The 23,704-nt window shown below is 44.6% G+C and overlaps 1 protein-coding gene across 1 annotated transcript in view; it reads right to left on the bottom strand.

Annotated features, from left to right (window-relative positions):
- Positions 1-23,704, bottom strand: part of ELAPOR2 (endosome-lysosome associated apoptosis and autophagy regulator family member 2) — a 109,086-nt gene that overhangs the window by 14,898 nt on the left and 70,484 nt on the right. The window contains exons 3-16 of the mRNA XM_074573344.1: positions 20,897-21,092; positions 20,153-20,300; positions 17,502-17,588; positions 15,017-15,122; positions 14,218-14,370; positions 13,052-13,140; positions 8,987-9,167; positions 8,100-8,228; positions 7,041-7,131; positions 5,795-5,897; positions 4,442-4,579; positions 3,893-4,156; positions 2,825-2,998; positions 1,180-1,369 (exon numbers count right to left, since the gene is read on the bottom strand). Coding sequence (XP_074429445.1) covers positions 1,180-1,369; positions 2,825-2,998; positions 3,893-4,156; positions 4,442-4,579; positions 5,795-5,897; positions 7,041-7,131; positions 8,100-8,228; positions 8,987-9,167; positions 13,052-13,140; positions 14,218-14,370; positions 15,017-15,122; positions 17,502-17,588; positions 20,153-20,300; positions 20,897-21,092 — 2,049 coding nt within the window. The remainder of the gene's footprint in view (positions 1-1,179; positions 1,370-2,824; positions 2,999-3,892; positions 4,157-4,441; positions 4,580-5,794; positions 5,898-7,040; positions 7,132-8,099; positions 8,229-8,986; positions 9,168-13,051; positions 13,141-14,217; positions 14,371-15,016; positions 15,123-17,501; positions 17,589-20,152; positions 20,301-20,896; positions 21,093-23,704) is intronic.

Genomic DNA, 23,704 nt, shown 5'->3' with positions numbered 1-23,704 from the left:
AGAGATTCCATCCTTGCAAGTATATACAAATACAGAAGTGATTTTTATTTTTTTATTGCCATAATAGTGAACTAAATACTGGAATACTATTCCATTCTGATGCCTACACCTTAAGAAAATATAAGTTACAGAGGCTGCAGAAAGAGCCTCAAATATCACACGGATGCTTGAGAGAATTACATGATAGCAAGAGACTTAGAAGAACTTGGGCCTACTTAGTTTCTCAGAAGAGCAGACTGGGAAGGATGTGATGATTGCAGTATACAAAATATTTCTCCAAGGAGGAAAATGTGGGTGTGAAACGGAGAAAGAACAACAAGAAGCAAGAGCTGAAAACTGAAGTCAGGCAAATTCAAACAGGGAACAAGTCTGCTTTAAAACTAAATACAGAAACCGTGTTTGGCCAGTGGAAAAAAAATACCAATGACCGTGGCAAAGCTTTTATTTCTGCCAGTCTTAAAAGTCCAGGTTGAATGCTCTTCCAAAGACGTGCTTTTGTCAAACAAGAGTTTCTGGGATCAATGCCAGGGAGAAAGTACAAACACTCAGTGCCTGTAATGGATAGGTGAGCAGAATAAAGGACTTCATTGTCTAATCTGGCCTCAGACTCTGGGAACTTGTGAGCCGGAGCAATGAAAGACTTAACGATGTGCATGGCCCCATGCTGCCCTAAGCCTCCTCCTTCCCTGCCCAATTATGTCCCAGCACCAGCTGCTTCTTCTGAAATTGCCCGAGTGGGGACTTGGCATGGGCAGAGACACTTGGACTAATGTGACTACTACAGTCTTGCTCTGCATGAGGTGGGTAGGCAACATGAAAGAAAACCAGTGCTTTTTAATTACATTCTCCAGATTTTTGTGCGGAAATTCTATGCACCATGGGACCCACTAGAACAACCACAGGGAGGAGTGAATAATACGGGCACGGAAAACAAAGAATAAGGCCAGCCCTTGCTCTTCTCCTCCAGCCATGAGCTGGACTGAAGTAGCAGCAAAATGCAATGGCATCTGTCCAGAGATGCTTCTCAGCTCAGGAACAAAGTGGGACTGAATCTTGGGCTGCCCCTTCACTCTTCCCCCAAGGTAATGCAGCACCGCTGGGCTGAGAGGATTTATTCTGCAGCCCTAAATATATGAGAGTACATTCACGACAACAACAAGCAGAAGACAAACCATGTACCTAAGAACCTGTCGGCAAGGCTGTTGGACTGCAGAGCCAGGGCTGTTCGGAAACCCTTGCTGTCCGACGGGATGATGGTGGACTGACAGACAAAAGCTCCCACAAAATTGGAAAAATCTTCTGATTCTGCAACCATGTCCTTCAGAGTAACATCTGTGATATTGTCCGTGCAAATAGCCATCTTCTTCCCCTGTGGACAATCAGAAAAAAGTGGGGAAGCTGTTGGTTGTTGATAAGTTAGGGAAAGAAGAGATTGCAATCTTCCTGACGGCACACTGGATGAGTTTCATTACTGCACCTTAGAAACAACTTGGTCTTTCTATCATGAGAGGGACAGATTGCAACAACAAACTGTGCCATTGTGAAAGCTCCGATTAAAGTCTTGTACAGACCCAGAAACACGGTGTCACCTCTGGTATGTGTCTTATCAGAAACCTGTGCTACGAAGCACTCTTTGTTTATCTTGACAGCACAGTGTTTACTTGCAGAGCATAATAAAATGGCTTGAAAAGGAAGACCATATTTCCCTTGCCTTTAAATTATATACTGTAGAATACCTCTTTATTTGAGATTTAAGCCAGAGAAAATATTTTCAAAGCACAAATACGTGAAATCCTTAAACAGATATACAGCCTTCACAGCTGCATTAATGTCACACTCCAAGACCAGTGCTAGAATCTCAGAGCAACAGCAATGAAAGACAAATCACCAGACTCAGTCGTCCTGACAAAATGCCAAGCGCTCAGGACCTAATGATATGGTTAGTAGTACTGTAGTACCATAGTAGGAGTTTGGGAAAATGAAGACCAGATCCAGAGGGGAGTGAGCACATCTGTACCTTTGTGGATCTAGTCAGCAGCTCTAACCCAGGTGGTACTTAAACACACATTTAAGCCTAAAAGTAGGCAAAACACTGTAAAGAAATGTGACTACTCATTTGCGCCAACTCATGCAAACCCTTTGGTACATGGGAAAGAGACTTCAGATCTTTACAGGGCTGAACATGAATGTAAACTACATGCATTGGCTTTCATGGTACATCACTGGCACTGCTCCGAAACTTCAATTTATGTATGGGACAAAACGCCCTGGTACAGTTCAAGCCCCAGACAGAAAAATCTTCACCCTGGGGCAGAGACTGTTTGCCCTCATGGACTAAACACATTTTTCCACCACGCTAAAAGGCTGCAATCAAAGTCAGCAGCAGGCACCTCAGCCATTGGCAGGCAGTGGGGTGACCAGGGGCTCTGCTGACAGCAACGTCTCCAGCCAAGTCATGAGGGAAACCTATGAAAGACTCTGACTCTTCACTTGAGTTCCTCGGTGGCAGCACAAAAAGGTCAGGGTTGTGACCCAAGTGACTTGAACGCACCAGAACTAAGAAAAGGTAGGGATGTGACAGGGTTTTTCTTCTGAGCATTACTTATGCCTAAAACACTGTCATCTCTGCTGTGGAAAAATCACTTGGCTGCTCAAAAGTCCTCTGGCACTGCCGAGCAAGATCCAGAGGGAAGTGTTTTCACGGTCTCAGTGACAGCTCAGCTGTAGCAGAGTCCTCATCCTGTCACAGTGTGATCCCACAGAGCATCAACTGGGGCAGCAAATTGGTTAATCCCTCCCGACCCTCAACACCAGCTGAGCTCACCTCGTTCCCACACAGGCTGATGTTAAAGAAGTGGAAGAACTTGGTCCCTCGGGAGGTGAAGCTGGGTCCGCTCATCAGCGAGCCCACCTGGCTGAGGTTGCTAAAATCGTAATTCAGGCTCTGGTTATCCTTGACGTACGACACCAGGCAGTCACTGTAGCAGGCAGAGTGGTCCTTCAGAGAGGGAGAGGCATCTATTAAAGAGCAGTTATGGACCAGCAGCAAACCATTCACCAGGGAGTTAAAGCAAGCAGGTGCAGACAGCTTTCTTTGTTAGGGATGAAGGGCAACTTTGTCCTACTCCTGTAATTCACCTTTCCCTTGGGAGATTTCCCTTTCCTCTTTCAGCCCCTTGCAATCACATATCAAGACTTTAATGTTCCCTAAGCCTGGCCTTTTTGCTGTCTGTTGCATTCGCCAAGAAAATGCAGAGTTAGAGTTCTTGCTTTGTTTTGTCGTGGGTGCTTTTAGGAACCCAATGTCCCAGCTTAAAACCCTGTGGATAGACCAGAAGATGCCCTCTTTCGCATCTTGCAAAGGAAACACAAGAAACAGCTCAAGAAACAGGGACAGGATGTAAACCCAGCTGAAAACAGGCAGAATATGAACAAATTGGAGCAGTTCTTCAGGTCCGTGTGCAGCTCCTTGCCAAAAGATGCTGCACATGATAAATGTTTATCTAGGCTTAAGGGTGACTTCATATAAGAGGAGACTGTTGCAGGTTTCTAAAGGCACAGAAACATCATCCAGCTGAGGAAGTCCCTGAGTTTAAAACAGCGGTATTCTGGGAAGTTTTAGTTGGAAATAACGTATATGCTTGCCCTGTTCTTACACTTCTTGAAACGAACCTTTTTTTGAGCCGGTGTGGTCAATTTTATCTTTTTATTGCATATTTACAAACAGAAATTAGTCTAGGAACATATTTTAGAAGAACGGGATCCTCGGTTATAATTATACTCCAGTGCTCACAAGGCACATACCTGTAGGAAAGGACTAAAACTGGCCCTTTGAGTGCTCGTATCCCAATAAACCCTGTCTGCCCATCGCTCAGACACTTGGTTTCTGTACCTTGGTGCTCTTGCTGCCAGGCCCACAGGGGATGCAGGCCTCCCTGCCGTAGACCTGGTGGATGGACAGGAAGGTGTTGACCGGACACTCCTTACACTGGCTGGTCTCCTTCTCGATGTAGTGTCCTGCAGGGCAGGGCACACAGGATGAGCCGGACTGCTTGGAACCCAGCGCACAGGCCCGGCAAGAAGAGGCGACTCCATCCACTGCGTTGGTCACCGTGATGGAGTAGATCTTTGCCATGTCATTGATGAACTGTCTGCTCTGGAAGGAGAGGCAAGGAAACCACCCTGGTGTCATCACGCCACTGCATTTGGACACTAACCACAGCTCTGTGCACCACTGCACCAATTCAGAGAGCAACTTAGGCATGGATATGTCTTTCAACATGGATGGTTTATCCACAGCTGCCTCCCAAGGGCCGCTATATGGTGACAGCCACTCGCCCCCTACAAGAAGCCTGTGAGCTTCAATGGAGGACAAGAGCTCTAGCAGTGAGCACCCAAGGAAAGCTGTGCTGTAAAGCCCTGTACATAAAGAAGTACTTACATCTTGGCCCTCGTTTATTCTCTGAAAGGCCCAGGTGAACGTGAAGGAAGCGTTTTTGGAGATGATGTGAGTGTAGGATTGTTTCTCTTTACTTCTTTCCCATGATTCCACCACATTAGTATTTTTTCGATTAACATCCTATAAAATGGACACAAATTCTTTTAAAAAACAAAATGTGTGGTCGTACTACACTGAACACTAGTGAGCACTAGATTAATATATATATATAGGACTTAAAATTCCACTTAAGATTTAATAAAGGACAGCAAACATATTTATTCTGTTTTCCACTACTGGCAATTTTTCAACTGAGAACGGGTGTCTATTCCAAAAGATGCTCTAGCTCCCACAACTGTTAAGTTCAAAGTCCTTTAGCAGGTTATAAACGTTTTGAGGACAGATTCAGCACAGTGGTTCTCTCAGATTTTAAATTCTCTTTATGTATAAAACATGTGGGTACCAGAGCACAAAAAAGGGAAGGCTAAAATTCAAAGAAAAATTGTAGTTTCTGCCATCTTCGGGTACTCACTTTGCCGGTTTCTCTAGTGAATCAGAACTGAGACCAATAAAACGGTGTCAAAGTTTACATGAGAAAAAACCTGTTCAATCTACATTCATGTTTCTTATTCTCTATCAGCTGTGAATGTTCCAGTGAAAGATGCTTTTCCTTTAAAATAGATTCCTTTAAACTACACCTAAAGGCAGATTCCTTTAAATTACCACCTAATTTCAACTTAATTATCTTTAAATTAAGAGAAGCTTCCTGTAAAGTACCACTAAATAACACAAAAAAAAATAAAATAAAAAATGGACCAGCTTCCCTTTGCAATGGCAGGGACCAGGGAGCTGTCGCAGATTGTTATATTCCTCAGCTGATGGACTTTCAATAAGGTAAGAAAAGTAAAAAACACGGCACTTTGCTTTATAAACGGGTGTCTGTCTGCTGCCCTACTGATTCCCCAGGTCACTGATGGGATCAAGACTAAATTTCCAAATTTTCCATTTCCCATCCCTCTGTCCCACATCTTCTGGAGGCTAACACGACTGCGTGAGAGACACCGAGAACTTTATCAGTCAGTTTAACAGGGGCAAATTTGGCTCTTTGGTGACCAATGTTTTGTTTTAAAACAAACAGATAGTCAGGAATGGTTCACAACTCACGTGGTGGAGGAATTTTGCTAGGTCATTCATTAAATCCTTCCTGCAAGGGCACCGCAGATATTAAACTAATGTCATAATCTTAGTCATAATAAACCAAGTGCAACTAATCACGCCTATGTAGAGGTATTGAAGTGACGTGTGGAATACCAGGCTCAGTCAGTCCTCAGTCATGGAGAGAGAGGTCTCGCTTACCGCCATGAAGTACAGCACACAATCTGCTGAACAGATGGTCTCAAAAATAAAAGTAATCCGTCCTAGTTCTGACCCAGTTGCTCCTGTCACCGACGTCGGAGGTCTGTTTAACAGAGAAGGAACAAAACATTTACAAGATGCTCTCCAGACAGGCAGCAGTCAATCCGTCAAATTGCTTTTCCTACAGCGGGGAAACCATCAAAGCCCTGTCATATAAAACCTGCCCCTGCAGAACTGCGGAGGCCAGGTTTGCCCAGCGGCTCCGCACTGGCTATCGGGCACAGCAGGAGCAGTTTTTAAGTGTCTGACTTCTTTACGGTCCAGTTCCCTCCTTATAATCAACACCCAAATTTGACCATATTGGTAGGGAATCTTATCGCTTAAATGCGTTACATCCTTTAAGTGATTTTATATTGATTTAATTGCATCTGCCCCCCAGTGGTGGGAGACGCTTTCAGGAGTTTTGAGCAAACCAGAAGTACTCAGGGTGCTCCCTTGCAAAGTACTAAACAGTGAACAATAAATCGGGACACGCCAAGCTTTTCCACAGATATGTTTCTTGCTTCTCTTTTATTTTAATTGCGTTTGCCCACACTGTAAAATAAAAAACAGGGTTTGCTCATTGGGTGTAAGAGGTCACAGGCCCCTTCAGCTGAGATACACCAAAGGAGGGTGAGCTTCATTTTGCCATATTAATATTTGGCACCTGGTCTGAGCTAGGAGTCTAAGCTCAGTCTTTTAATAAAGAGGCACAAGCACCTCAAGCAGTTAATTCATCCTGTCTGAGCGTCCAGGAGAGGTGGGATGTCCTGCTCTCCCGCGCTGCCTGCACCTCTCCACCGGCTCCAGGGGAAGCAGAGACTGTGCAGGTTGGCCGAAACCACAGCGCAAAGTAACGTGGGTTTCTGTAAAACACCTTCAGGGCAGGCACCAGTATCCACCCCATGGCAGGTTTAGCTGGTTACTTTGGGATAATTTGGAAACAGAGGGATAGGAATATCTTCTCTCAGTTTCCAGGACAGCCAGCTTCTCAGACTGAAGCAAACACTGCTGAAACCCAAGGTCTTACAGAATCGTCTGCTGCAATGGGCTGACTGGGGACACAGGAATAAAATCCAGGTTTCCCCTTGTCTCTCATTCATGACGTTGTTGTACTTCAGAAAGGAAAACTTTGTTCATTCCAGTGAAATAGGTGTAAGAGGCTGAGATAAATGAGAAAGAGATTTAAAAAAATCCTGTTCCTTACTTAAATCCGGGGATGTGCAGGTTCAAGATAAGATAGTCATTGTCAGAGCCTCCTGCCCCACTCTGGATGTGATCACCAGCCACCTCCCAACCTTCACAGGACAAAAAAAAATAAAATTCAAGAAATGGATGGTTTCTGGGTCATATGGCAAAAAAAAATTTTGTTACCATACTTTTTTAAAGGAATTCAGTACTTTAAAGATATCTGGTATAAACTATAGAGCAATATAATAATCCTTTTGCATGAAAAATTATAGTAATGGCATTAACTGCTGATTTTATAGCCAAATGTCACCTTGAAATCACCAAAGCAATTGAAATTCCCTGACCTGTGCTGTGCAGCTCAAGGGGGATGATCCATCTGATCTCTTCCAGCCTTAAAACAGATGAATCAATGAACCTATGTGCAACACGTTAAGCATATACCTCTGTGCCCCTCTGCTCAACATGCATAATTCAAAGCTTGAGTTACATCTTTCGGACAGGGCAGAGCAGGCTGAGGAAAATCTCTCAGCGAAGGCTGGAGGTGGGAGAAGCCCTGAACGGGACCGTTTTCACGAGTGAGCTGTGACTGCTCTCTGCTGCAATCTCAGCACACGTGCAGAGAGAAAGCTCTGAGCGCTAAATGAACAAAGATCACAGACTTTAATTAAGTTTTCCAAAAGAATTATGTGTGACCTCAAAGGGCATATTATCACAAAACGTGAAAGGAGATAAACTAGAGGGAAGTCAAATCATTGCGTTTTTTTCAGTGGGGATATTCAGATGCATCAAAGTCTGTGGTGGAATAGGTCCTTGGCTGAGGGGACTTCACATAGGCTGCAGCTCCTGCCCTTTTCTGGTATACAAGAGGGGGTTTTATTTTTTTTTTTTTTTCGATATTTAGTGACACTGTCTCCTACAGGAATTTTCAAGCCTGGTGCAATTACAGCAAAGGAGGGAAACTCTGAGTTGTGACTCACAAAGGAAAGAGCATACTCATTTTGGTGGGTGCTCCACTATCACAGTGATCAGCGCAGAAGAAAGAAAAGCACGTAACAACACAGGGAGTTTGGCTCACCGTTCATCCCATCGCACTTTGAGTTGCCGACATTAAAGCAAGATGTCTTCATGTTGCCTGGCAGGATGTTCCACCACTTGTACTCAAACCCAAGCGCTGGTTCAGTCCCAGCAGGGCAGGCTTTGCACTCTACAGGGCAAGAGGGCAGTAAAGGAAATCACACAGCCAAAGCGCATCTCAAACAGTGCTTTAAAGAACACAGACATTACTTTTTTACTCTCTGGGGCAAGTAATGAGCAAATAAAATAATTTATTTCTTTACAATTAAACTGCCAAAGACTTATCAGGACCAGAAAAGTGGAAAGGAGACCAGCATTTTATAAATTGCAGATCATAACCTCAGGGTAAGTAATTTGCAAGTGATACCCTGATCCCCCTTCCTTTTTTAATGCCTTTAGCTGAAGGTTTGATCATAGCGGTAAACGTGAGTTTCCACAAAATGCTGTAGTTGACCACTGGGTCAATACATTTCAGAATCAACAAGCCAGAGTTTAGGCTAGACAACGTTGGCAGGGCACTCATCTGTCAGTGCTTAAAATGAGATTTTCACAGGGGAGAATTTGGCATGGACAGGAGAATGGGTGAGGAGGAATTACTGATTGTAAAAGTTCTGATTCCCTTCTGAGAATCCCTTAAAATAATCCTCAGGATGTTTATGTCAGCCAAGAAATGCATCCAGAACACAGCAGGTCAACTTAGAGCAGCAACCCCTGATATGAAAGGACTTCAGAGAGAAAACAGATATCCAGCTCCTTCTCTCCAATGTAGTTTCATGAATATTTTATGCAAAATGAACTCTGGATTATCATGATGTGCCATTAAACTAAGTCACATGCAAGCAGACAACTGCTTTTGGGGACACAAGCAATTTTTCTGTGGACTCCTACCCTGTGTCCCATCCGAAAATGTGCCTGGTGGGCAAGGAGTACAGGAAGATGAGGCGTTGTTGTAAAAGCCAGGATTGCAGGGTGGACAATCCTTCCTCTCTCCAGAAGGAGGCAAGGTCAATGCATTGGGGAGATCCTCTCTGCAGATCTTGGGTTCAATCCATTTGTACATGATCTGAGTCTGGAAGGAGAAGACACTGAGCTCATATGGTGTGTTGCAAAGTTTTAGGACTAGATACACCAATCAAAGTCCCCCTTTTAAATGAAATTAGGGTATTCCCAATGTTTCAGGCCAAAAGCAGACCTTGCACATCCAGGAAAATAAAGGGATGGGCAAAGGAGGGAAACAGAAGTGAATGGGTTCAGAGGCGATTCAAAGATTTCAGGCCTTAAGAAAAAAGCAAAAATGTGAAGCTTAAAATAATTACTACTCTTCATTCCTATTTATCTAGTGGGTTTTCCCATGAAAATGTTTCTGAGGAACATCAGATAAATAATTCTAACAAATGCAAAAGCAGTCATTGCATTTTAACCATAGTGACACAAAATATAACTTCTACATTATAAAATTCCTTTATCGGGAAGGCATCTGTTAGCAGAGAACATCACAAGTCCTGTGTTTTCTCCACACTCATCTGTTCTTTGGAAAGTCCTGACTTTCTCTCCAGCCATTTTCACCTACTGAGCAAAAGCCAAATCACACAGGAACTCTTCCCGTTCTGCTCCAGTCCCTCCACATTACACAAGAGCAGCCTACGAACACTAGCATGAGTCAGTCATAGAATTTCATAGAATCTTCATGGTTGGAAAGGACCTTTGAGATCATCGAGTCCAACCATACACACACACAAAAACCCCCTACAATCTCTCTCACTGGAGCACGCCCTGAAGTGCCAAATCTAGACATTTCTTAAGCACCTCTAGGGATGGTGACTCAACCACCTCCCTGGGCAGGCTGTTCCAGTGCCTGACCACTCTTCCTAATATCTAATCTAAACCTCCCCTGCCACAACTTCAGACCATTTCCTCTGGTCCTGTCATTATTCACCTGGGAGAAGAGGCCAACACCCACCTCTCTACAACCTCCTTTCAGGTAGTTGTAGAGGACAATGAGGTGTCCCCTTGGTCCTTGGTGTTACCATTTACAATGGCATCACCTCTCTGACATCACCTCTCTTTGACGAGACACAAGTTTTCTGGCTTCAGGAAAAGGCTTAGGTGAGATGCATCAGTTGTGGTGTTGGGTTTCAAATTTCATCTGTCTTTGGGTCTATCCCTGAAAAGGTTTAATATCTCAAGAAAAAAATTAGTTGAGTTCCAGAGCTTAGAAACGCAACTGGCAAGACTTTAACCTGGCCACAGCTCCCCCTCTGGGTATGTCCACCCTTTGGTCCCAGAAGTGCAATCAAGGATCCTTGAGGCCAGAGGCATGGGTGCAGAGGTTGACAGGGGAGATTTCACCTTATGAATTTGGTTCAGGGCCCTGAGTGCATGCCCCTATCATCCTGGGCATTGAGCTGCTTGCATTCAAGGTTAGCCCTCATAACACAGAAGCTCAAGAAGTATTGACCAGCTTTGAACCAGTTTGAAAAAGAAGCTGGAAGAAGCCTCAGTGCAGGCTCAGGCCTCTGCTCCTGGGAGATGCAATTAAGCTGAGGTTCTGGCCCTTTGTCCCTGCCTGAGCTGTGTTGCAGCCATGCTTGTGCCAGGTCATGTACCCTGGTTGACCCAAATCCTGACTGACCCATGGACTTGATGTCCCAGCTTGACATTGGTTGTGCCTCATCACTACAGACATGTCTGGCAACCTTGGCTGAATGGTGATAGGACAAGAGGACATGGCCTCAAGCTGCACCAGGGGAGGCTTAGATTGGACATCAGGAAAAACTTCTTCACAGAAAGCATTGGAACAGGCTGCCCAGAGAAGTGGTGGAATCACCATCCCTGTAGGTATTTAAAAGATGGGGGGACATGGTGCTGAGAGACATGGTTTAGTGGTGGTTTTGGCAGTGTTAGGTTAATGGCTGGACTCAATGGTCTTAAAGGTCCCTTCCAACTGTGATGATTCTATGATTCTGTAATTCTATGAATCTATGAATTTGTCCGCTGACGCTGGGTCTGCTTTGCTCGCTTTGCTCAGCACTGTGGGACTGCTCCTGCCATCAGAGTGACATCTGTCCCTTACAGATCAGCCTGCCCTTGCTGTTCCTGAACTCTTAAGAGGATTTTCTGGAGTATCGGTCCAGAAACGCTTCAGCAGCATGAGGGTGCACAGCATTTAAAATTAAAAGGCTCAGGAGTACCTGTGTGGTTGCCCAAGTGAGGGTTCCTAAGACTGGGGCTGAAGCAAACAGCCTGGGATTTTTAAAGCAGTAGATAGGTGAAAAGTCAATAGGAATCGAGAGCCTAAATCTCCTAGGGCCCCTTCTACACGTGGAGTGGGGACAGCAGGAGGGAGACAATAACCTAATGTCCAGTGAAAAACCTGGCTGATTTTTGTAAGCCATGGATCAATAGGCCTTTAGGCTGGTTCTTTACAGCCACCGTTCGCCTGAAGATGGGCTACAGAGTCAGGCCCTCTCACTGGGCTGCATCATGTGGAGAGATGGCTGGGGAGTACAGGAAACGTGGACTAATTTCCAGAGATGCAGAGCACTAAATGGTGAAAGCAGCCCTGAAAACCCAGCCAGTATCTGCACATCTATGACACGTGTTGTTGTTGCAAGTGGAAGACGAAGGGTGTCTGCAGAAAGACCCACTTTGTATTCTGATGATGGCCATCAGTGAAGGGAAAGGCCATTGAGGAGGTAGGAAGAGTTCAATGTTCAATGCCAGGGAGACTCGAATGGCACAGAGCAGCGATGGGTAATTTGCAGGAGGCTGCAATTAAAGCTGTACCTGGGGGTGTAGCAGCGAACACTGCTGCTAATTCCTCGAGTCATTACAGGCAGTTAGCAGAGCAAGAAGCAGCGAGTCAATACCAGGCTGTAAAGCCTGTCAGCTCTGGGGATAAACTCACTGATGCTTCAGTAGTAAAGCACACGAACTCTCAGCTGCATTTTAGAACTGGCTAACCAGGTGGCTCCAAAATACTCCATCCTGCCAGCAAATATCAGGCCAGCAACTATAGGTGCTACGGATTTTGACTACTTGCCATCCCATTGGGATCTGAGAGATGGGAAAGCGAAGAAGAGACAAAACAGGCCTGACCACATGTCCACACTTCTGTGGGCTCCATATTCCAGAAAGTAGGAGTTCCTTCTCCAAATCCCACCAAAATCCCCACTTGACTGATGGGACAAAGGGAAGGAGATCTCCAAAGCCAAGCTGCTCTACCAGCAGGTCTCTCTATGAGAGACCCAGTGGATCTAAGATCTCTAGATGAAACAATCTACCGAGAGTCCAAGTGTTTCGAGGCATCCCATTGAGGCAAGCACACTATTAGCAGCTAAGCTCTGCTGCTGTACATGAATACTCCCAGGCTATGTGTATACCATTATTTCAACACATCACGGGCTCTTCTTTGATCTTAAAACTAAGGAACATGATACACATCATATCTATACAGCCAAACACTCTTCCACCTGAAATAGGTATGGTCATGTCCAATGCTCCTGTGCCATTGTGGCATTTGAATCATGCCTGGGCATTTGCAGGGACAGGGCAAGTTGTCACAAGCCAAAAGTATGCCAGGAAAGATTGCCAACAACTAAACAGTAGGGTTTATTCTGGGACAGTACTTCACCCTGTGCCCCAACCCTGTTTTTTTATGAGCATGGAGGTAGCATCAGTGACCCAGTCAGACTAATCACAAGTGCAAGGAGCTTAGCATTTCACAACAGCAGATCCCTTAAGCAGACCCATGACTGGCAGATTCTTACAGATGATGAATGCTGGAGAGAAGCCAGCTAAAGGACAAGCCCAAAGCCTCAGAGAGATTCAATGCTGGAAGCAAATTGGGAAACCAATTGGGAAAGAGATTCCTGGAAACCCTACCTTGTTTTCAAATGAAGAGATCACAATAAGCACAATGAGGTTGAAAGTAGTATCATGCACTCTACTTACTTTTCCTTCCTTATCACACGGGGTATGTATCTGGAAAAAGTCTTTGTTTGTGCATGGAGGACGCTCTATACATGCACTGGATCCCTCATCTAAAAAGAAAGGGTGAGGAACAGGATGTTAAACTATCAAATGGTCCCTGCAAACAACCATAGTGATCTTAAAATCCAGAGATTAAAATGAGTCAGCAGAAAAATACAAATTAAGAATGAAAAATCAAACTCTTAATGGAGTCTATATGAACCTTCCCCTGAACTGAAGCAGAGGAACAGGGAAAATACCAGCTATGATTGTACTGTCACCCTGAAATTCATTAATTCAGTATAACCAGTGAGTCACCCAAACCCTCTCCTCACCCCTTCACCTTCAAGCAGTAATTTGTGTAGTTTGCCAAGGATGGAAATATGTTCTCACTTGATAAGAAACAAAAACACTCTAATCCATTAGAAACTTCCTTACAACACTGGCCCGGTTTTTTCTCTCCCTAGATATTTTTGCAAAATTCCCATTCCCATCATGAGCACAGGCACAGGTCCCCAAGCATTTGCCACAATCTGTAATAGCAGATTTTATGGTTGATAATTGATTCTTCAAAAACTTTCCATAAAACAATTACAAGTAAGAAAACTGAAGACGTTTTGGCCATGACGAATGGATTTTGCCTGTGTTATTTGATGATCACCGGTTAACCACAGCTGGGAATGCAGAGGACTTTGGGGACTAGGGTTTGCAACTAGATCACCACAACTTCAGGGGAGGCAGGGACGGGCCAGGAGAGGATTCGGAAAGGAGATTCCTAGAAACTTGGCAACTCTAAAGGCAGTGAGGAAGCCAATTCGGTCATCGCCGACCAATAACACAAATTACCAGGAGAGGGCAGAGCACGACTGTTATTGTTCTTAAGAACTGTTCCCTTTGAGGTCAGAAAAGATCTCCGTCCCTTTATGCCAGTGTAGGTGATCCTAGCCGAGATCAAGTGTGGCCCATTATGTCTGTAAGTGCCCTCTGCAGCTTTTGGGAAGCCCCACCTTCATTTCCCCTTTGCATATCAACTGGAGACTAAACTTAATTGTTGGATAAAACCATTCTCACTTCTGCACACAGAAACAGCTTATGACCTTACGTATTCAGACTCTTCTGGTTTTGCCTATCCCGTTTGATTTACGTACCCGCATAATACATTTCTTCTTTACACTTGGTGCACTCTTTAGCTCCTTTCTCCGAATAAGTATTTCTCGGACACTCCTGGCACCCAGATGAACCTGGTTTGTCACTGAAGGTACCAGGCTTGCATGCGAAGCATTCAGACGTATATGCAACTCCTGTAAGATAAATCACAGGTAAAGCACTGAAATACAGAGTTCCATAACTACTGCCTACCTGCTTATGGGGGAAAGCAAGCCAGTTGCGTAACACAGCTTAAGAATCACAGACTTTCACCATTCACTTTAGACACTTTGGCTTTCCTGGCTCATAATTGAGGTCTTCAATCTTTGCTTCTCAATGCAAGTCTGACCGATGTAAGAACCTTATATGACACTCCAAGTTTGATCACATTTAGAACAGGACCAAAAGAACAATCCCAGATTGATTAAATTATTTAAATATTAATTTAACTGTCACTGTTATGATATATATCTCTTCATTTATCACTGTTGAGAGGCTTACCAATAAGCATGGTCTTTCTATACGACATTAAAGAAAACCTGTTAATTTCTTTTTCTCTCTCTTTGCTAAGCCAGTCTTCTCCAGTAGACGGCATCATTTACCAGCTAAATAAATTTTTCAGCCTTTCCCTGACAGTGTGAAGTTTTGCTGTTCTGTTTCTGCGCTTTAGAGGAGGAGACAGGGGACAAGGGGGGTTAAAAAAGGCCACTTTGGTGCTGTAGGCACACCAGGAGAAATGGCACTTGGCAAACACTGTGATGAAAGGGTGAGATTTAGACCTAAAAGGCAAATATCGCTTACCTTCAATTGTGATGTTTTTCACCAGAACTGGTTTTACTACTTTGGACCCCATGAGAATCCCTGTTGTTCTCCAGTATAATATATTGCTACCTGATTTCAGAGTTACCTGTAACAATACACATAACAGTCAACAGACATTCCCTCACCAAGAAATTGCTGGATTTCTTACTTCCATTACTCAGATTTCTTGCATCCAACAGCAGTCTTGGCTTTTCCTAAGCTTTTTCGTGAGTCAGGAATAATGGGGAGACAGCTAGGCAGAGGCTGTAAAGACATCTCTGAGAAGTGCCAAAGTGTGCTTTATAAAAAAGCTTCTCAACGCCCCAGTTTTATGGAAAAACACCAAGAGCTGTTTCTGACCTTGTTGTAAGCAGAACTGGGGAAAAAAAAGTGTTCTTGCCTTTATCCAGCTACCCCTGGCACTCAGGAGCTTTTATCTCTAGCTCTATGTTCAGACACAGTCAATCAGTTTGTTTGTAAAGCCTTGAGATAGATACACTTTTATAAAGAAACCCCAACATGACCCAGAGTTCAAAAATCCAGGCTCACAAGTGCGTTTTGTTTATAGGCTTTAAAAATCAAGCTCTGCCTGCATCTAACACTACAGCATCATGATCCGTAAGCCAGGCACAAACGATGAACGTCCCCAGCAGTAGTCCCAACCCTCCTGCTCATTCCCGACGCTGAACAGCAGATGAAATGCAGAAAACAACCCCGTTTCCAACTGCTTTGACCTACTTGACTTCACAGCGTGGCTCAGCAAGCGGCTGCACAACCCCTGTGCTGGCAGAAGAAGGATGGTGGGTTGGTGGCACCACGGCCATGGGATAAGGGGGAGGTGGAAGGCAGGACCACGTCTTTCAGCAGCGCTGTTGATGCCTGCTGCCTTCAACTCACCTGTGTAACTACAGTATCACTCTACTTACTCAAGACAGGTGGTTTACCAAGACCCTGCCTGACCTGCAAAGCTCTACCATATATACGACCCCAGTACGAGACGCCTACTGCCAACACAGTGATAATGGCCTGAAGGTGCTATATTTTAACACAGAAAGAGGGATAAACTCTATCAGCATAAAGGTCCAGGATGATGAGATTTACAGCAATGCTGTACAGTCCTGGGTGGACTGTACAAAAAACTTACCAAAGTGGAGGTACAGCTTATTATATCTCCCACTCCCCAAACACCTAATATCCAGAGGGCCAGAGGAGAGCTGGGTTACCGCAGGTAACAGCAGAACTGGGAATTAACAGCAGAACTATTGAACTAACCATCACGTTGTGTGGTGTAGAGATACCCAACATCACCTCTGGTGCAGCAGAACGAGCATGCTGAAAGCAGAGGCTGCAGCAACTGGAAAACTGTGCTCAGAGAAGCCACCATGACAGGATTTGCAATGCAGACAAAAGCCTCAAGGAGAACCAGAACACTCATCTCGCCTAGCCGGCATGTCTGCACTTCAGCCAGGCTTCCAAGCAACCTTCATGGTCAGTGGAGACACTTGCACATCCTGGACAATGAGCTCAGATGCCACCATCTCCCATGCAGACACTGTCTCCATGTCTCAGCTCACCTGATTCAATGCCCTGGCCTTGGATCCACCTCTCAGCCCGTGCCACTCACCCCTCCTCACCCAGCTCTCCTGCCTTTTGACATGAATTGTGTAGGTCTTGCACCTGAGCTAACAGGCACTGCCAACCAGAGCTGGCTCAGGAATACGATTTCTTCTCCAGGAGAATAAGCAGACCATGGAAAACAGAGAGATGGGCTGCTGTCTGTGACAATTAAAATGCTTTTTCTTCTGGCATAACATCACCTATACTGGGCCTTTGCTGGTATGGCTCTGGGAATTAGGGTATGATGGTGTAGCAGAAGCCAGGCATCTCCATGAGCTAATAAGTTGGTCTACACGTGGTCTGTGCACCGGGCAAACTCAACCAGCTGGGTCACAGGCCAGCCAAAGGGCTGCTGCTCCCAACATGGACATGCTTGTATCAGCGCAGCAGGAGCCACCCTGGTGCTGCCAGCTTGCTTTTCAAGCGGGCACGTCACCAGAGAGCACCAGCTGTGTGCAGTCCAGCTCTTCTGCACACACTTGAGAGTAAAATACCTGTCCTGATCCCGCCGCTCTGCTGAGCAATGGGGAATAATCTCGTGCTCTCATGAGCAAACAACTGTTGCAGAAGATTTCAATTACAATCATGCAGAGTGACTGTGGCATGCGGATTTGCGTAAATCTATTTAACCTCGTAAAGCACTTGATTCAAAGCCCAGGGAAATCAATACAAAGTCTTGCATCTATATCATTTGCTTCGGGATCAGCCCCTCAGAGGCCTCGGTGGCTTTGCTCTCAGTTCTAGAAAAGCTGTGCTTCTTCAAATGAGTTCACAGGAACTGGCCCTTGTTTGCTGTCTGCTCAGAGGAAATCACAGACATTCATAAATTAAAAAAAAAGCTTCAGGAAGGAATTTTTTGCACACTTACAGAATGAGAGCCCCATTCCCCGTTGTCTGTTAGCTTCACCCACTTGTCTGCCATGGACTCCATCTCTTTGCACTGGTCGTTTTGTATCTGTTAATAAAAACACGAGATCAATGACCACAATCAGATGCATCTCTCTGTCGGCATAATGACTGCTGGCAGGGAATGATAAGATTCAGCTTTGTTCCTGTTGTCTACATATTTAGAACAGCAGCTGTCTTACTTGTCGCCAAAAAAAAAAAGCCCCCCAACTTTCAAAACCTGCTATCAGGCTAACAGTGCCTCCAATGATCACCCCTGATGTAGAAGGAAAAAAAGAGCAGGAGGAAAAGATCTCAGCCTTGTCCTCTTGCTGTCTGGTCAGACTCAGGTGCTGAGCATCTTGTCTTGGCTGCCTCCTCGTTCTCCCAAGCCCAGCAAGATCCAGTTCTCTGAAATCCAGAGGCCATGGGCTTCTAAGTCATAGGGGAGGTAGGAGAAGACAGGCCAAAGCTTCGAGACAAACTGCTTTCTCTGCAGCCAATATCTGCTGTCTTTGGCTCCCTGCCACCTGACCTCACTAGGGATGAGAGTAATGTTATCAAGGATAGGCAACATGCCATGAAGAGTCTGCCCTGGCAGAGGGGTCAGGATGATTGTCCCTTGTCCAGGTCTTTGAAGAAAAAAGTATCAAGTCCCTTTGAGGCACGAGTTCAATTACTCAGCTTTTATTCTACCAGGGAGAAAGGCCAGTTGAACACTCTCGGAAGACCTGAGGTCAAGCATCCTCCTCAAAGTTGCTCCACATCAAGTCTGAAATAAGTCGCCAAACACCACATCCTACAAAGCATCTGTGCACTTAATTCCCACCTAGATCAACAGCACTGAGGAAAAGAGGTGAGAAGAAGCACCTAAGCAGAAGGTAGATCCCCAACTGTCTTGCACAGCCTGAGCTACGGCATCTTTACGCGTCAGTTCCCATCTGCAAAAAGGAGGTAAGAATATATAGTCTCTTCTCACAAGGTGTAAAGGGCTTCATTATGTAAAAAGAGCCTGGGAAGGGCAGGCTGCAGAAGCACTGGGTATATAACAAGAAGTGTCCATGCTTGCTTCTCACATTTGACGACATCTCCATGCTTACCCTCAGACCATCAGTGCAACTACCTGCGCCTGGAGAGCCCAAAAACTTCACCATTTCACAGCAGCCTGCAAACCACTGCCACTGAAATGCCACTGTCCAGAGCTAGTGTCATTGTTAAATACATTTAAGCACAAAGACATGTTGGAGAAAAAAAAAAGGACTTTTAGAGGTGTGTTAAATATGGTTTCTCTGAAATACCATGGCTGACTAGGACTTATTTACATGAGCATTTGTATAAAGGACTGCACCACTCACTGCTTCTTGAACAGGGAATGATAAATTTAAGGATGCGAATGAGTGGGATATGCATAAAAGTAATAATCAAAAAGCCATTTTCAAAGCCAGTGCTCAGAGAAACAATACATTGGCTCCATTGCAGGAGCAGATCAGTCAGTCAGTCAGTCAAGCAATGTGAGCTAGGATTCATAATCCTGGTACATTCATCTGGCAGCAGAAACCATATTTGCTGCTTTCACCCCATGAAGAAGGCAGAATAGCCTGATATAAAACTGCAATGGCTAAATAATATTGCCTGTACTGTCTGTTATCAAAGTGCAATAGCAATCTATTGCTCTGACGTAGCAGCAAGAAGGTGCCTCCAACAGGTTATTTTCGTCTTCCTTTCATGTCTACTGAGGATAAGGATCCTTTGCGCTTTTCTCCAAGCTTCAAGAAACATTAACCAACACAAACAGCTGGGGACCCTCCAGCTCCCTGGACTCCAACCAGTCCATCCACGTGGGCAGAGCAAGGTTTTCCTTTGCCTTTCCCATTCTGGTCACTGCTGATCAGATTGTTTAGTAATTTGGGTATGGCATGGTGCAAGCCCAGCCAGGTTGCTCCCATTTCAGAGCTAATGACCCCTCCATTTCACAGTGTAGACACGTCCTCAAAGCCTAATTCCTACTGGAAGTCATCTGAATTTTTACTCCTATATCTCTTTGGAGAACTGTTTTCTCTGGATTATTTTTTTTTTAAGAATGGTCTTTTGTCTTTTCTCCTGCTTTTCTTTTCATCTCAATTGCTACAACCCAAACTGACCAAAAACTAAAGCTAAGGTTTCCGCGTACTAATGCCACAACCCAAACTGACCAAAAACTAAAGCTAAGGTTTCCGCGTACTAATGCCTTGGAGCACCTCAGGTTCTGGATGCCCGCCTTGGAAGAAGTCTTTTTTAAATTTCAAGTCCCTTCAAAGGCATCTCAAGTCAAACAGCCCCAGACTGAAGCATCTACCACCAAGAGCTGCCTTGTAAAAGGCTGGACTAACAGAGGCAGTCACAACCCCTAATGGAAAAATCCCAGCACATGGTAGATAGGATCAGTTTAGCCTGAGTTTTGAAGCTGGAAATAATTCCCAAAAGGCAGGATAAGTGGCAGAAAAAAAAAAGATTTTTTTTTTTTTAATCTTGTTCAACAGTAACAAGCTATGGACATACGGGAATGTAAAGGGTGGAAAAAGCTGTTTCTGATGGTTTTTATCTGGATTGAATTCTTACAATATAAGGTTAGATTCATCAGATAAAAGGCCTTACAAAAAATTCAAAGAAGATGTTGTTGTCAATATACTGGTATTCAAAGAAGACAGAACCGGATTTCTTCAGGTGCACAGCGTAGATGAGAGAAACTGTACAGTCATCCCTGTTCGACTCTATGTAATTCCCTCGAGGTGTCCATGAAGAGCTGATGAACACAAACAAAACAAGCCTCAGCTGAGATCACAGACACTGGGGAGACTTTTCTTACAGTACTATACAAAAACATGTTACTTTATAACAAAGAACCCAGAATCCCACAGTAGCTGAATGCGGTGAATTTATAACCTTATTACTGGATTCCCATTTATTTTTCATGTAAAAATAATACTTATCATTAACACTGTGCATGGAAAAAGATACGGCACTAGAAATTTAGGACCCAGCCCACACAGGAAGTTTATTATCCATAGGTCCAACGTACTTTCAATTATACCCAGAAACAGCCTTCTGCAACCACCATGGGTCTCTAAATAGGCTGTGAAAGGACCTTTTAGACACATTTACTATATAATGACCCTGGTACAAATAAGAGCAGCTCCAGGTTGCTGATGAGCCCAAGGAAACCATGATGACAGCAAAGGGATGGCTAAAAATTTCACTTCCCAGCCACTCTTGTTTGCCATTACTAGGGCCAGTTGCCCTCTGGAGAGCTTAGGTGAGTCATTAAGCTGGCTTTGCGCTGATGAGCTGTCTCAGGTTCACCCACGGCTGCGTAATCCAGATGCAAACAGAACTTCTTACTTGTTGCAGCTGTCGGCTTTATTCTCAGCCGAGCCAACCGCCGTGTCCATGAACGTCGCCACGTTGGAGAATCCTGCCGGCAGCTCATCCCACTCGTCAAACTTGATCCCGCTGCCCAGTGAGTAGGTCCCCTCTGCACATTTGCTGCATACCTGGTTCTTCATCTCCAAGTATTCACCAGAGGCACAGGAGAAAGCTGGGGAGACAAACGTGTCCACCATATGAATGGAGAAACTAATATTAATTAATTTCCATTAATTTTTTGCCGCTTAGTTAATTAAGAGTGAACTGTCACTAGAGGGATCCAGATGGGAATGTCCCAGCCCCAGGAACACAAAAGCTGAATTCCCAACATTGGCTGCAAAACTGAGATGTTCACCAGTGCCTGGTTTTTCACCTTCATGGAAGTGAAACTTCTTACACCTTGAACTCAATTAAAATCACCAGCACCTGAAAGCCAGGGCAGACTTGTATCACCCACCTGTATGGTAGCTAAGAAGAGTGCACAGCAGCACGCTGCAATATAATATATAATATAATATGTAATATATAATGTAATATAATATATAATGTAATATAACACCACAAACCTCAGCTGAGAGTTGCAGACCTAACGCAGGGCCTTTTAACATTTCTCCTCACATGGACTGCCTACAAAGCCTTGAACATCTTGCCCAATAGACCAGGTGGCCTTGGAAAATATGACCAATGGGTCTGTGTCTTGTAAATGAGGATCGTTGATGGGGGTGATATTAGCATGCTGAGAAAATAAGCACTGGTTGCCAGCAGAGCAAAGGCAGTACTTAAACATATGTAACTAGGCAAAGTATAACTTAAAAGGAATGTTCTCAAAGTGTTTTTTTTACTGATGTCTTTAAAATTACTTACTCCAAGTAACTATACGTCCCTTGTTCCAGTCTGATCACATCTCTATCTGCTAAGGGAAGAATATTCCCATTCTATAGAGGAAACCTGAAGTCCTGTACGCCAATGGAGCCCTGTGTCCCTGCTGGGAATCATAACTCCTGCCCAGACAGTCATTTCAACAACAGACCATCCCGCTTTCCCCCAGCCCCACGCTGCACCACCTCCTCTCTCAGACTGAACATCCTGGATGGAAAACGAATGAGCGCTTTCTGCAGAACATAATATTTCCTATGTGGCTTCAGGATTCAGAGTGATGCACACAACTCACATCCCGAGAAATGGTGGGATTTTTTCACTGTTTCACGCACGCCACATTGTGCAGTGACAGATATTTCATACACTTATTTTGAGAGAAATAAACTCACTAGTGTGAGAAACTGTAGGATGAGATCAGACTGCTAGCCGAAGTGGTGAAATTGGCTCAAAACAGCGGATGCCAGATGAAGTCCCAGCATATGTGGTTTTATAGATAGGCTGATGTTTATCTAACTGCAGAAAAACTTGTTTGACTGTGAGAACTTTGATAAAGATGAGGCTCTGTAACACCAATTTCCATGTGAATCCAACTGCAGTGCAGGCTCCTGTTTCTGTGCTGGGTCACCCGGATTCCACAGCATTTCTTTGTGTCATTGTCCTTGATGGGCAACACTGGAATGCAGATAAAAGGTCCATTTTGAAGGAAAGATCTGCTAAAAGATCATTTTTCCCTCTTGGTCATATCAACATACTCTGAATTTAAACCAATGGACTTCAAGCCAACAAATCTGTTTTTCTAACCCCATTGCTCGCTGGTGATGGACCAAGAAGGAAAGTGGGCAAGAGCCTAGAAGGGACGGGTGCTGGGGTGGGTATATGCAAGTAAAACCTGCCACAATTAATTTCTGTGAAACACTGACAGACAGGCGAAAAATCCACCTTCACTGGGGGCAAGTGGTTTTCTGTAGGTGGTGGCACCTGATAGAGTGGTATGGCTAGCATCTCGTCTGGCTACCTCTGCGGCCTCAGCTCAAGCCATCGGATGTAACGGCAGCTGGGGTCAGAAGAACAGCTTTTTTCAGAGACATGGAGAAAAGTAGCGAGCACTTCCCTGTGTGTCTGACCTGAGACCACACATCATACAGCTTTTCACCTTAAATGCATACAGGTGTCCTGACTCACTGCTTCAGCACTATTAATTAACCCTGCTTTCTTTTTTTTTTCTTTTGAAGGGTGCAGAGAGAAGGCATCAGGAAAGAAAGCAAAAAAAGCGAGCTCTCTCATGACATATTTGAGTGCTTTAACAGTTTCAACCTTTTTTTTAAGGAAGTTAAATAGCAAGAAATGTAGAGCGCTAGTTAACCACGCGTTCCAGATTTGTGAATTTCAAATAAGGAGTCGGTAACTGCGAGCAATTCGCTGACATAACGAAGACACAGAAGGCAGCAGAGCCTCTTCCATTGCAGTGAGGTTGAGCAGAGATTATTGCTTTAACCGAACTAATATCTTTCAACTCCTCGAAACTTGATCATTTTAGAGAAAAAAAAGGTATAAGAGATCAGCAGGCTGCCACACTTCTTGTTCACCTTCCAGGAGAGAGAAAAGCCTTTTTCTTATTTAGGTGGGGAATTATCTTCTTTCCCTTTTCTAAGAATCATATTTCAGAGGCAGCAGCATTTCTCGTCAAAACACGCGCATCTGCAAGCAAACTAGCTCAGAGCATGCCAGCTGCTTGCCAGGTTCAATTTGGGGCTGAACGTGGCTAATGGCAACACAAACCACTTTCGACATTGGAACAGATGCATCGTTTGGTCTCGTTCCCGGCGGTCGGGAGCGGCTGGAGGGGGATGGGGAGGAAACCCAGCGTGTGATGAGCACAGAGATGGTCTCCTCTCCTAGTGTCGC

The sequence above is a fragment of the Larus michahellis genome, chromosome 1 (assembly GCF_964199755.1).
Source record: "Larus michahellis chromosome 1, bLarMic1.1, whole genome shotgun sequence".
NCBI lineage: Eukaryota > Metazoa > Chordata > Aves > Charadriiformes > Laridae > Larus > Larus michahellis.
This window is presented reverse-complemented; position numbering and strand designations above follow the sequence as displayed.